This window comes from Hemiscyllium ocellatum, chromosome 3 (genome assembly GCF_020745735.1).
Source record: "Hemiscyllium ocellatum isolate sHemOce1 chromosome 3, sHemOce1.pat.X.cur, whole genome shotgun sequence".
In the NCBI taxonomy this organism is placed as follows: Eukaryota; Metazoa; Chordata; class Chondrichthyes; order Orectolobiformes; family Hemiscylliidae; genus Hemiscyllium; species Hemiscyllium ocellatum.
The window spans coordinates 55,459,585-55,473,235 of record NC_083403.1 but is presented as its reverse complement, the minus strand read 5'-3'; the positions used below and the strand labels follow the sequence as shown (position 1 = coordinate 55,473,235).

The 13,651-nt window shown below is 40.1% G+C and overlaps 1 protein-coding gene across 3 annotated transcripts in view; it reads right to left on the bottom strand.

The window, feature by feature from the left end:
* Positions 1-13,651, bottom strand: part of usp45 (ubiquitin specific peptidase 45) — a 158,454-nt gene that overhangs the window by 76,121 nt on the left and 68,682 nt on the right. For all 3 annotated transcript variants that reach the window (XM_060850186.1, XM_060850193.1, XM_060850202.1), the window contains 2 exons: positions 11,687-11,782; positions 7,413-7,543 (listed from right to left, as the gene is read on the bottom strand). In XM_060850186.1, the coding sequence (XP_060706169.1) occupies positions 7,413-7,543; positions 11,687-11,782 (227 nt within the window). The remainder of the gene's footprint in view (positions 1-7,412; positions 7,544-11,686; positions 11,783-13,651) is intronic.

Sequence of the window (13,651 nt, the reverse complement as noted above, 5' to 3'; positions counted from 1 at the left end):
TAAACCTCTATAAGGTCACCCCTCATCCTCTGATGCTCCAGGGAAAACAGCCCCAGCCTGTTCAGCCTCTCCCTACGGCTCAAATCCTCCAACCCTGGCAACGTCCTTGTAAATCTTTTCTGAAACCTTTCAAGTTTCACAACATCATTCCGATAGGAAGGAGACCAGAACTGCACGCAATATTCCAACAGTGGTCTAACCAATGTCCTGTACAGCCGCAACGTGACCTCCCAACTCCTGTACTCAATACTCTGACCAATAAACGAAAGCATACCAAACACCTTCTTCACTATCCTATCTACCTGTGACGCCACTTTCAAGGAGCTATGAACCTGCACTCCAAGGTCTCTTTGTTCAGCAACACTCCCTAGGACCTTACCATTAAGTGTATAAGACCATTAAGATTTGCTTTCCCAAAATGCAGCACCTCACATTTATCTGAATTAAACTCCATCTGCCACTTCTCAGCCCATTGGCCCACCTGGTCCAGATCCTGTTATTATCTGAGGTAACCTCTTCGCTGTCCACTACACCTCCAATTTTGGTGTCATCTGCAAACTTACTAACTATACCTCTTAAGCTCACATCCAAATTATTTATGTAAATGACAAAAAGTAGAGGACCCAGCACCAATCCTTGTGCACTCCACTGGTCACAAGCCTCCAGTCTGAAAAACAACCCTCCACCACCACCCTCTGTCTTCTACCTTTGAGCCAGTTCTGTATTCAAATGGCTAGTTCTCCCTTTATTCCGTGAGATTTAACCTTGCTAATCAGTCTCCCATGGGAAACCTTGTCAAACGCCTAAAGTCCATATAGATCACATCTACTGCTCTGCCCTCATCAATCCTCTTTGTTACTTCTTCAAAAAACTCAATCAAGTTCGTGAGACATGATTTCCCACGCACAAAGCCATGTTGACTATCCCGAATCAGTCCTTGCCTTTCCAAATACATGTACATCCTGTGCCTCAGGATTCTCTCCAACAACTTGCCCACCACTGAGGTCAGGCTCACCAGTCGATAGTTCCCTGGCTTGTCTTTACTGCCCTTCTTAAACAGTGGCACCACGTTTGCCAATCTCCAGTCTTCTGGCACCTCACCTGTGACTATCGATGATACAAATATCTCAGCAAGAGGCCCAGGAATCACTTCTCTAGCTTCCCATAGAGTTCTCAGGTACACGTGATCAGGTTCTGGGGATTTATCCAGTTTTAACTGTTTCAAGACATCCAGCACTTCCTCCTCTGTAATCTGGACATTTTGCAAGATATTACCATCTATTTCCCTACAGTCTATATCTTCCATATCCTTTTCCACAGTAAATACTGATGCAAAATATTCATTTAGCACCTCCCCCATTTTCTGTGGCTCCACACAAAGGCCAGCTTACTTCTCTCCCTAGTTACCCTTTCGTCCTTAACATATTTGTAAAAATCCTTTGGATTCTCCTTAATTCTATTTGCCAATGCTTTTCAAGTCCCCTTTTTGCCCTCCTGATTTCCCTCTCAAATATGCTCCTACTGTCTTTATACTCTTCTAAGGATTCACTTGATCTATCCTGACATATGTTTCCTTCTTTTTCTTAACCAAACCCTCAATTTCTTTAGTCATCCAGCATTCCCTATACCTACCAGCCTTCCCTTTCACCCTGACAGGAATATACTTTCTCTGGATTCTCGTTATCTCATTTTTAGATTAGATTAATGCTGGTCCAGTTAGTGGTGCCCAAACCTCACAAGTGAATAAAACATTTTTTTAAAATTTTCATTCAATCTGGAGGTCAGAGTTGTTTTTTCCTGGAGACAAACTGACAATATCAGTTCAGTATTTTGAAAAGAAATGTACGGAAAGTATTGTTTTCTTTGGCCTGCAGAAAGGTTCCAAAAACTATTTTCTGATCAACCTATTCAGAGATGCTATTACAGTCACATCTCCTGGCTCAGAGGTAGGGATAGTATCACAGTACCACAGTTATGATTTGGAGATGCCGGTGTTGGACTGGAGTGTACAAAGTTAAAAATCACACAATACCAGGTTATAGTCCAACACGTTATGTGGATGTACCTACTAGAGAAGGGGCAAAACTTCACCTACTCTTGGGAAATAAGGCAGGGCAGGTGACTGAGGTGTCAGTGGGGGAGCCCTTTGGGGCCAGCGACCATAATTCTATTTGTTTTAAAATTGTGATGGAAAAGGAAAGACCAGATCTAAAAGTTGAAGTTCTAAGTTGGAGAAAGGCTAATTTTGACGGTATTAGGCAAGAGCTTTCAAAAATTGATTGGAGGCAACTTAGTGTGGAAACAGGCCCTTCGGCCCAACAAGTCCACACCTACCCGCCGAAGCGCAACCCCTTCACCTAACACTACGGGCAATTAGCATGGCCAATTCACCTGACCTGCACATCTTTGGACTGTGGGAGGAAACCCACGCAGACATGGGGAGAATGTGCAAACTCCACACAGTCAGTTGCCTGAGGCGGGAATTGAACCCGGGTCTCTGGCGCTGTGAGGCAGCAGTGCTAACCACTATGCCAATGTGCCGCCCACTAAAGGCTTCCCATTTTCCAGCCATCCCTTAAGATGCGAACGTTTGCCTCCAATCAACTTTTGAAAGCTCTTGCCTAATACCGTCAAAATTGGCCTTTCTCCAATTTAGAACTTCAACTTTTAGATCTGGTCTTTCCTTTACCATCACGATTTTAAAACGAATAGAATTATGGTTGCTGGCCCCAAAGTGCTCCCCCACTGACACCTCAGTCACCTGCCCTGCCTTATTTCCCAAGAGTAGGTGAAGTTTTGCCCCTTCTCTAGTAGGTACGTCCACATAACCTGCTGGACTACAACCTGGTGTTGTGTGATTTTCAACTTTGTAAACCCCAGTCCACCACCAGCATCTCTAAATCATAACTGTGGTACTGTGATACTATCCCTACCTCTGAGCCAGGAGATGTGACTGTAATAGCATCTCTGAATGGGTTGATCAGAAAATAGTTTTTGGAGGCCGAAGAAAACAATATTTTCCGTACATTTCTTTTCAAAGTACTGAACTGATATTGTCAGTTTGTCTCCAGAAAAAAACAATTCTGACCTCCAGATTGAATGAAGATTTTAAAAAATGTTTTATTCACTTGTGAGGTTTGGGCACCATTAACTGGACCAGCATTAATTGCCCATCTCTGGTTGCCATTGAAAACATGATGGTGAGCTACCTTCTTAAACACATCCATTTGGCATAGGTGGGGAATTTAGTGCTGGTAATACCATTGAAAGTCAAAGGTGATGGTTGAGCGCCTCTTCTTGGAGATGGTCACTGCCTCACTCGTGTGACATGAATGATAATTTTGCATGTAGGTTTGCTCACTGAGCTGGAAGGTTCATTTTCAGACGTTTCATCACCATACTAGCATCATCAGTGAGCGTCTAGTGAACCTCCGGATGAAGCTTCACTGATGATGTTACCCAGTATGGTGACGAAACATCTGAAAATAAACCTTCCAGCCCAGTGAGCAAACCTACATCCAGAACCTCAACCTGAGCTACAAATCCTCTCAAAACTCACTATCATCTATGGGTGCAATACGCTAAAACTGGCCCAAAAATGGGAAACCACTGACAACCGATAGAGCACCACCCGCAAACAGCCGTACTTCTTGCACGAATGCCTAAGGAAACAGGTATTTAATATCTTAAATACAAACCTCCTCTTAACACCCAATAGCCAAAAGAGTAGCAGAGCAAAACGGCCACAGAATGCTTAGAGAGATGATTAATGATGCCCACAACAGACTCTGTGAATACCACCAGGACATTTTGCGCCAAAAATCTTTACTAATACAACATATTACGAATGGACAGACACAGTACAACAAGCCATAGACATTAGACAGCAACAAACACAGAAAATGAAAAAAATTAGACCTGCAGAGAAAACTAGACAAACTTACACAAAATAATAAAACAGACAACACAGAAGCATAGATAAAAAAAACCTACCTGACTGATTCTTAACAGACACTGAAAAACCACCTTAGTATGAATGTTAATTGCTACTTATTAACCCAAACCTGAATATAGTCTAGGTCTTTCTATGTTTTCAAGCAATGCTTCAAAATTTGAAGACATTGGCATGGTGCAACCATTTTTTCATGAATTCAGCCCAACAAATCCATACTGACCCTTTGAAGAGCATCCCACCCAGACTCACCCCCTACCCTTTCCCCATAACCCTGCACTTTTCATGGCTAATCCACCCAACCTACACATTCATGTACACTATGTGCAAGTTAGCATGGTCAACACTTAACTAACATCTTTGGGTTGTGGGTGGAAACCCATGCTGACACAGGGAGAATGTGCAAGCTTCACACGGACAGCAATCTGAGGCTGGAATTGAACTAGGGTCCCTAGCACTGACCCATTGTGCCTGTTGAGACTCTGAATCCAGATATTCACTCTACAAATTACTTCTAACTGCATCACTCTCTCCCTTTTTGCTTCTAACAGTGTCCCTTGTGTGCCTTTATGTTGACCTATTTGGTTTCAGCTGTGAACATGATTCATTGTATCACTGCCCATGTTATTCAAACATTGGGAGCATGGAGGTCACTGTCTTCTGCTCTGGTTACAAGCTCCATTTTCTTCCTCTGACTTCATCCCATCCCTGGCCAATATCTGAGGCTGAAACAGACAATTCACATCATGTGTGAACATTCCCACCTCTGATCTTATGAAGAAGAGAGAGATTCGTTGATAAAGCAGCTGAAGATGTTATGCCAAGGACAATTCCCTGAACAATTCTTGCAGAAATATCTCAGAGCTGAGATGATTGCCCTCCAAAAACAACAACCAACTTTCTTTCTGCCACAAATGATACTAAATAGTGGTGAGTTTTCCTTCTGATTCCAGTATCTTAGAGGCTCCTTGACGGCACACTCAGTCAAATGCAGCCTTGATTTCAAGGACAGTGAATCTCACCTTTGGAATTCACGTTGTCCACGTTTGAATTAAAACTGGAATTAGGTTAGGAAGTGGCCCTGATGGAATCTAAACTGAATGCCAATGGTTATTGCCAAACAAGTGCTGCTTGATAGTATTGTTGTTAATTCCTTCCATCACTTTATTGAGGTCCAAGAACAAACTAATGGGACAATAATTGGCCGGATTTGTGCTGCTTTTTATGCACAGGACATGATCCGGACAGTTTTCTGTGCTGTCAGGTAGATAGTGTTCAGTAGTACTGGGAACAGCTTGGTGAGGGGTGTGACAAGTTCTACAGAACACATTCAGGACTATTGCCAGAATAATGAGAGACCGCATGGTCTTTGCAGTGCCCAATGCCTCCAGCCGTTTCTTCATATCACGACGAGTGAATCAAATTGACTGAAGACCAGCACTGTGATGCCGGGACCTCTGCAGAGCGACAAGATGGATTATCCACACAGCACCACTGGCTGAAGACTGTTGCAAATACTTCAGTGCTACTGTTTGAGCTGATTTGTTGGGCTCCCCAATTATTGAGGGTGGGGATACTGTGGATGTTCCAGTGGCAAGGAAACCACTGGGGATGACTGGGGATCTGCCTGTTGCTGCAGCCTTCATCCACATCACAGTCATTGATATCCTTCGTTTGAATCGCTGTTGAGGGCTTATTTTGGATTGTTTCTGGATTCCTCCCCTCTGACCTTACCATTTTGAATAGTCCTGCTAGACGTTAACTTCTGACAACCTTGCTGTCAACTGTGGATGATATGATCCACCATCACTGATCCCTATAACGGTAACAATCATGTGCAAGAAAACCCTCTCAGCTTTGTGCACAAAGCAATAAATGAAAATAAAAATCGTACGCAAAGATGCAAACTGGGCTTATACATACAAAGCAATTAATGCTTGAAGCTTCTGCCAATGTAGCAGATAGAGACATGCTGTTATGTTCAGAGGTTTCTTAAATAGAAAAGTAAAGAAAGGTAATTATATATTTCACTTCAAGTCTTTGTGCTTACAAGGGTTTGCCTTACATAAATTCGCTAAAACGAATTTTTACATGAAAGGCGAAAGGTTGAAGGAAATCAGAGATTCAGGAGCCCTCTCTTTTTCTGTGGTCCATTCCAAGCTTAATTTCAGAGTGAAACACCGATAGGTATGTGTTTATAGACAAATAGAAAATAGATGCACAAATAGACCATTCAGCCCTTCAAGTCTGCTCCATTCAAGCTATTCAATATTATTCAGCACTCTGTTTCTGCTTTCTCCCTGTGCCACTTTGACTCTTTAGCCCCGAGAACTAGATCTATTTCGTTTTTGAAATTAGACAATGTTTTGGCTTTTACTACTTTCCATGGTAGAGAATTCCATAGGCTCACCATTTTCTATGTGAAGAAATTTCTTGTCTCAGTCCTAAATGGCCTACCCATTGTCTTAGACTGTGATCCATGGATCTGGACTGCTTAGTCATCATGTGCATCCTTCCTGCATTTACTATGTCCGGTCTGGTTAGAATTTTATAAGTTTCAACAAGATTTCACCTTGTTCTTCTGAACTCCAGTGAATATAGTCTGAACTGATCCAGTCTCTCTTCAGATATCAGTCCTGCCATTAGACGAATCAAACTGGTAAATCTTCAATGCATTCCCTTGAAAACCAGAACATACTTTCCCAGATCGATTCCCCATCTCGACTGCCTCCTGTGGTCCTCAAAGTCACAGATGCCAATCTTCAACCAATTTGATTTACTCCACATAATATCAAGAAACAACTGAAGGCAATGGTTAAATCCAAACTGTGCAAGCTAAAATTGAGTAAGTGTTGCTGAGTAGTACTAATGACAATAATTCCATCACTTTGCTAATGACTGAGAGTAGTTTGATGATTAGTAACTGGCTGGATTGGATCTATCCTGCGTTTGAAGGTCAGAATGCATTGCTTAGGTTCTCTCCACCAGCCGTCATTATAATTGACAAAAAAGATTTGTCAGGCAGAAATTATTATAGTGTTTGCAAAGGACCAAATTGACTATAAATCTGGTTATTTCTGGAGCATAGATCTTTAGCATTAAAATTGGGTTATTTTTAGACCTCAGTTATTGTGTTATATCCAATGTGCTCAGCGTTTATCAAGCTCAGATTGCAATCCTTCTGATGACAGGTTGAAACTAAGCCTTGTGTAAAAGTTAAAATACGTTACTTCATGACTGCTTGAAAACCATTTTCCTCAGTGTCATAGAAACAAAACTTCCTCAAACTCAATCAAAAATAAATTAACTTGTAACATAGCTGAAATATTTTGTTGAATCTTATAATACTGAAATTGACTGCTACAATTGTTTAAGTAATTATGACTGCACTTAAAAAGTAATTAATTTGCTTATGATGTTCTTTAGAAAGTACATATATTGACTACAACAATAGACTTACTTCTGACATAACTGACTGAAAAGTGCTCTCGGAACCAACGGCCCATTTCCTGCTTCTTTCATACTGTGAAGCAATAAATAAACGGCTGATGTCAATAATCCAGGGCTAGGAAGTGTTATCATCAATGGATCCTGTACATGAAGGAAAAGGGGAGAAGAATCATTCATGCAATATCCTCATTCTACTTTCATTTTTACATACATTGTATATTACAAACACTTAATGAGTAACATAAAATCTAGTGTGTGTGTGTGTGTGTGTGTGTGTGTGTGTGTGTGTCAAAGAGAAATTAAGTTTTAAGAGTTAGACATTCAGCCCTTTGAAAACATTCCACCACTCAATGTAATCAGGCTAATCTTCCAGCTCAGTTATATGTTCTCACACTTAGTTCCGTCAGTATCCTACAACTAAGGATTCACAGCTCTCTGGATAAAAGATTCCAAGAACCTCAGTCAAGGATTAATTCCTAATTGCTATCTGAAATTCCAAGATTGTGACCTCTCATTCCAAAGCCAGGGGAAACACTTTCTTACCATATAATGTAAGAATACAGATTATTGCTGTACAGCTTGTTGTAATGCTATTAAACGGAAGAACTGCCCAAATTTCATGCAAAAGCATGCTCCACAAGAGTGAAAGACATTTCAAAACAATCAAAAATTGCCAAATATTGCAAGCTGCTTTTCCCTGTTACACAACACTAAACCTACTCTACACCATGGCATTTCTGCCTTGAGGGGTTATGGATGATAAACAAATGAAAGTAAAGATACATTGAATACAACTCTTGATTAACTAATTTAAACTTCAAATTTACATTCAAGTTAGTGAGCATGGAACGGAGAATAGTCAGACTAGCTAGCCATTATAAGCAGCTTATTAGCAAGCTTGATGAGCAATTCTAAGGATAAACAACTAACAAGTTGCAAACACAAATAATGAAGTCCTGCAAATTGGTTTAAAGGTGGGAGATGTGATGGTTCCAGGAAGTGGTGGGATTAATTAGGGGGAATGTGGGTAAGTGGTTAACACTTCTGCCTGACAGCATCACGGACCCAGGTCCAACTCCAACCTCACGTGTCTGTCTGTTTGGAGTTTGCCCGTTCTCCTCGTGCTCCGGCTTCCTCCCGCAGTTCAACATTGTGCAGATTAGGTGGATTGTCCATGCTAAATTGCCAGTAGCGTACAGGGATATGTAGGTTAATTGGATCAGCCAATGGAAATGCAGGGTTCCAGGGATAAGGTAGAGGGTTGAGTCTGTATTGGATGCTCTTCGGAGAGTAGATGTGGACAGTGGAGTCAAATGACCTGTTTCCACATTGTAGGGATTCTATGAATCTTAAGTTGATCGAGGGGAGAAAACACGTGCCAAGGCTCTAGAAGTTCTTGTAAGGTTGGTAATATCAGGCTGACTTTAACCCACTAGTTTAGTCAAAGAACTAGGCAATCCATTTCCTACGTTATGGAAAATCCTTCTAAGAAGAGGAGATCCAATAAATATATAGGGCGGCACGGTGGCTCAGAAGGTAGTATGGTGGCCTAGTGGTTGGCACAGCTGCCTCACAGCACCAGGGACCCGGGTTCGATTTTAACCTCAGGTGACTGTGTGGAGTTTGCATGTTCTCCCGTTGTCTGCATGGGTATCCTCTAGGTGCTCTGGTTTCCTCCCACAGTCCAAAAAATTGCAGATTAGGTGGATTGACCATGCTAAGTTGTCCCATAGTATTCAGGAATGTGCAGGGTAGGTTGGTTAACTATGGGAAATGCAGGATTACAGGGATGCTCTTTGGAGGGTGGGTATAGACTCAATGGGCCAAATGGCCTGCTTCGACACTTTAAGGATTCTATTAAAAAATGTCACCCAGGTCTACCGCTGAAAAGACATATGAAGATACACTTTGGATTATAATTTACAGAAGCACAGAATTTTTACCATCCAGGTGATTGTCATTCATCTTGCCATGTCTTCACCAACTCTCCAAAAGAGCAATTCACCAAGTGTAATATCCTCACATTCTTCCTTTTCAGCTAGTAACCTAATTCCCTCTGGAATTCTGATCTGCAAACAACTTGGCTAAATAATTATCAACATGAATACAAAATATTATCAGGAGCAGAACTAGAGTGGACATAAAATTAGTTGACTGAAAGGACAAGAGTAACAAGCAACGAATACTTTTCAGGCTGGAGGATGATTTGTAATGCATTTCCCCAAGGGGCAGTATCGGGACCCTATCTTTTCTTGAAATATATTAATGATCTGAATCTTGGTGTGCAAGGGATAACTTCAAAGCTTTTTATATGAAACCGTACTTGGAAGAATTGGAAAGTGTGAAGAACACAATGTGGAGTTCCAAAAGGACAAGTTGGTGGAGTACGTAGGTAGGTTGCAGATGCAGTTCAATGCAGCCAAGTACGAGGTGATACACTTTGGTTTGAAAAACAGTGAATATAAAATATGGGATACAATTCTAAAGGATGTGCAGGAGCAGAGGGAGACAGCAGTTAATAAAGAAGAGGTTTTTTGCCTTTATTAATAGGGGCATATAGTACAAGAGCAAGAAGGTAATGTTGAGCCTGTACAAGACACTTCAGCTGCAATACTGTGTACAGTTATAGACGCCACATTGAAGGAAGGATGTGAAATGCATCGGAAAGAATGCACAGTGATTTAAAAGAATGATTCCAGAAGTTAGAAACTTCAGTTGATAGATTGGAGAAGTGGGGACTGTTCTTCTTTGAGAAGAAAGCTGACAGGAGATGTGATAGAGGCTTTCAAATGTGTGACCGGGCTGGACAAAGTAGATAGGGAGAAGCTGTTCCTGTGCATTGAAGAAAAAATAATGAGAAGGCATAGATTAAAAGTGACGTACAAACAAAGCAAGGATGATGTGAAATCAAGTTTCTCAACTGGGGCTAGACTGACTTCAGTCCAGCATTTTTTGTTTTCAGCTTGTGGGGTTCAAAGGTCTACTTCTGCTCCTATGCTCCCCCATTCAGTTTGCCATTTTTAAAAAGGTTTTAGCTGTTGTCTCATTTTCTCTTGTTCCTGCTTCCACATAACAACTTTCATTATTTCATCATTCATAGCTCCTCTTGACACATCTTTGTTTCTTTACTTGTTCTTTTACCGGTTTCTTGTGCCACCAACTATCATTTAATTTTCCCCCTGTTGACCCTATCACAGACCTTGCCTTTTGTTCTCTCCCTCCATTATTACATTTCCAACTTTGCTCAGTTCCAATGGCAGATCATCAACCTAAGAAGTAAACTCTGCTTGCGTCATCATAGACGCTGACTGATTTGCTAAATGCTGGCAGCATTTTCTATTTATATTTAATATTTCCAATATTCCTGGGATTTTGTTCTTGTAAACTATTGTTGGTTAATATTGGGCAATGCTATTGGCCATGTCATACTCGGTGAACTTGTCTCTGGTTTCCTGACTCCGGAAACTTGACTTAACTTTCTCACTCTTAATAAATAGCATATGAAAATGTCAAGTCCTAGTCATGCAGAAAAATGTTGATAACTAAGGATCTCGTGGAATTTCATTGCATTTATTTGTGATTGGATTGTTTTTCTCATTTTTCTCCTGAATAGTTATTCTCCTGGATAGCTTTTTGTACCTAGGCAGCTGGCATTTTAAAGCATTTTTCATTGGCATGATGTAAATGTTGTTGCACAGATTTCAGTGATTGAAGGTCATTGATTGATTTGAAATCCATATCTTGGAACACATTAGTCAGCACGAGTTGTTACACAGCAGGGACAAAAAGAAAGTGGAGAACAATTAAGAAAGCTAAATAGTTGAGTGATTTAATACTAAACACAAAACAAAAGCATACAAAAACAATGACAAGCTTTTCAGAACTTCTATTCAAATTTTAACAATGATTGCATTAATAAAAATTGAATATAATTCACCTTTGATTAATCTACTGTTTTCGGAAATTGCATTTGAAAAAGACAAAATTTAGAATAACACGTCAGTTAAAATTATTCCTGTGTAGACAAACAAACTAATAATGAAAAAAAAGTAGGATATCACAAACGAAGGTGTTACTAATCGAGAACATTATTCCTGGCTTTACACAGTATTTGGAACAAAAATAATCTGGTGTCAACTCATAATGTACACCAATGCCAATAAAGGATCACAAGGTGCTTCAGAGTATTCTTACCCCTGATCTACGAATCGAGCTTAGTTCAATTTCAGCCATCTGTGCACACTGAATTGAAGTAATATGCTGTATGACAAGTTCATCACTTACCAAATTTGAGTCAGCGGGTGGACAAATCTTCAGCTTTGTCCCTTTCTCTTTCATCTCATGCATAAGATCACTAAGCATGTGGGTTTGAGCCATATTCTGAAAAAAAAATGACAACACTCCATAAGCAAAATTTTATATAACCAAAAATTTCAACAGGATGAATAAAAAAAGAAACTTAATTATTGCATTCTGGTAAAAAAAATTTCAATGTTTTATGAGGTTTATTTTTGCACATTTGAGTTAAGCTCAAGGTCAAAGAAATGTTACTGATAATATAGTTCAATTACTTATAAATTTAGATGACAGTGTATTTTCTACTTCCTGATACATTAACTTAAAGCTTCATTTGGAAACAAGTTTTGACTTTTTCCAATGTATGTTGTGATCTATGCGTTTTTTGTTTCTTATTTTTTATATCCATTTTAGCCTTATTCAATGACAGTATATTCACAACCCTCTGAACTAGAGAATTCCAAAGATTCAATCTTTTGAGTGAGATTTTGATGAGAATATACGAGGTATGGTTAATAGGTTTGTGAATGATACCAAAATTGGTGGTATGATGCACTGTGTTCTAAGTGTACAGCAAGATCTTCATTAGACGGGCCAATGGGCCAAGAAGTGGCAGATGGATTTTAATTTAGATAAATGCAAGTGTTGCATTTTGGTAAGGCAAACCAAGGTAGGACTTACAGTTAATGTTAGGGCCTGGGTGAGTGCTGTTGAACAGTGGACCTAGGGGTGCAAGTTCATAGTTTCTTGCAGAGTGGTGAAGGAGGAGCTTGGCACACTTGCCCTCATAGATCAGAGCACTAGTTATTGGAGTTGGGATGTCATGTTGTAGCTACACAGGATATTATTGAAGCCACTTTTAGAATACTTCTTACAATTCTGGTTGCCATGCTATAGGAAGGATGTTTGTAAACTAGCAATGGTACAGAAAAAAAAATTTACAAGGATGTTGCTGGGACTGGGGGGGTTTGAGCTGGAAGGAAATACTGGATATGCTGGGATTTTTTTTTAACCTTAAGTATCAGAGGCTGAGGGGTGACCTTATAGAAATTTATGAAATCATAAGGGGCATAGATGAGTAGTCAAGGTCTTTTTCCTAAGGTAATCCAAAACTAGAGGACATAGGTTTAAGGTGAGAGGGGAATTATTTAAAAGGGATCTAAGGGCAACTTGTTTTACACAGAGGGTGGTGCATATATGGAATGAGCTGCCAAAGAAAAATGGTACAGGTGGGCACAATTACAACATTTAAAAGACATTTGAACAGATACATGAATAGGAAAGGTTTTGATGGATTTGGGCCAAAAGCAGAAAACTGGGATTAGTTCATTTTAGGATATCTGGTCATCTTTGACAAGTTGTACCGAAGGCTACATTTCTGTGCAGTATGACTCTTTGACTCTATGACTCTATGAAGACATTTCTCTTCATTTTAGTCCAAAATGAATACTCACTTAACCTGAAACTGTATCCGATTGTTCCAGATGCACCTGTCAGGGATAATAAAGCCTCAAGGTCTACCCTATCAAGCTGCTTCCTAACCAGGAATGGCCCAATGAGATCATCTCCCATTCTTCTAAAATGCAGAGAATAATGACCTAATTTACTCAACCTTTCATAACAGGGCAATGCCCTCATCCCAAAGACCAATCTAGAGAACGTCTGCTGTACGTCCTTCAATGCAAGTGCATCCTTCTTTAACTATGAATATAATAGTATTCTAGGTGCGATCTGACCAAAGTCAGATACAGTTCTAGCACGGAGTTATAATTTTTGTACTCCTATCTTCAAATAAAGGCTTACATGTAAATCACTTTCTTAATTGTTAGCTGTATCTGTATGTGAACTTCCTCAGCTCCTTTCAGGAGTACAAACTTTCAAGGTATATAAAAAAATTCTCCTTTTCTATTCTTATGATCAAAGTGAATAATCTCATGCTTCCTCACATTATGC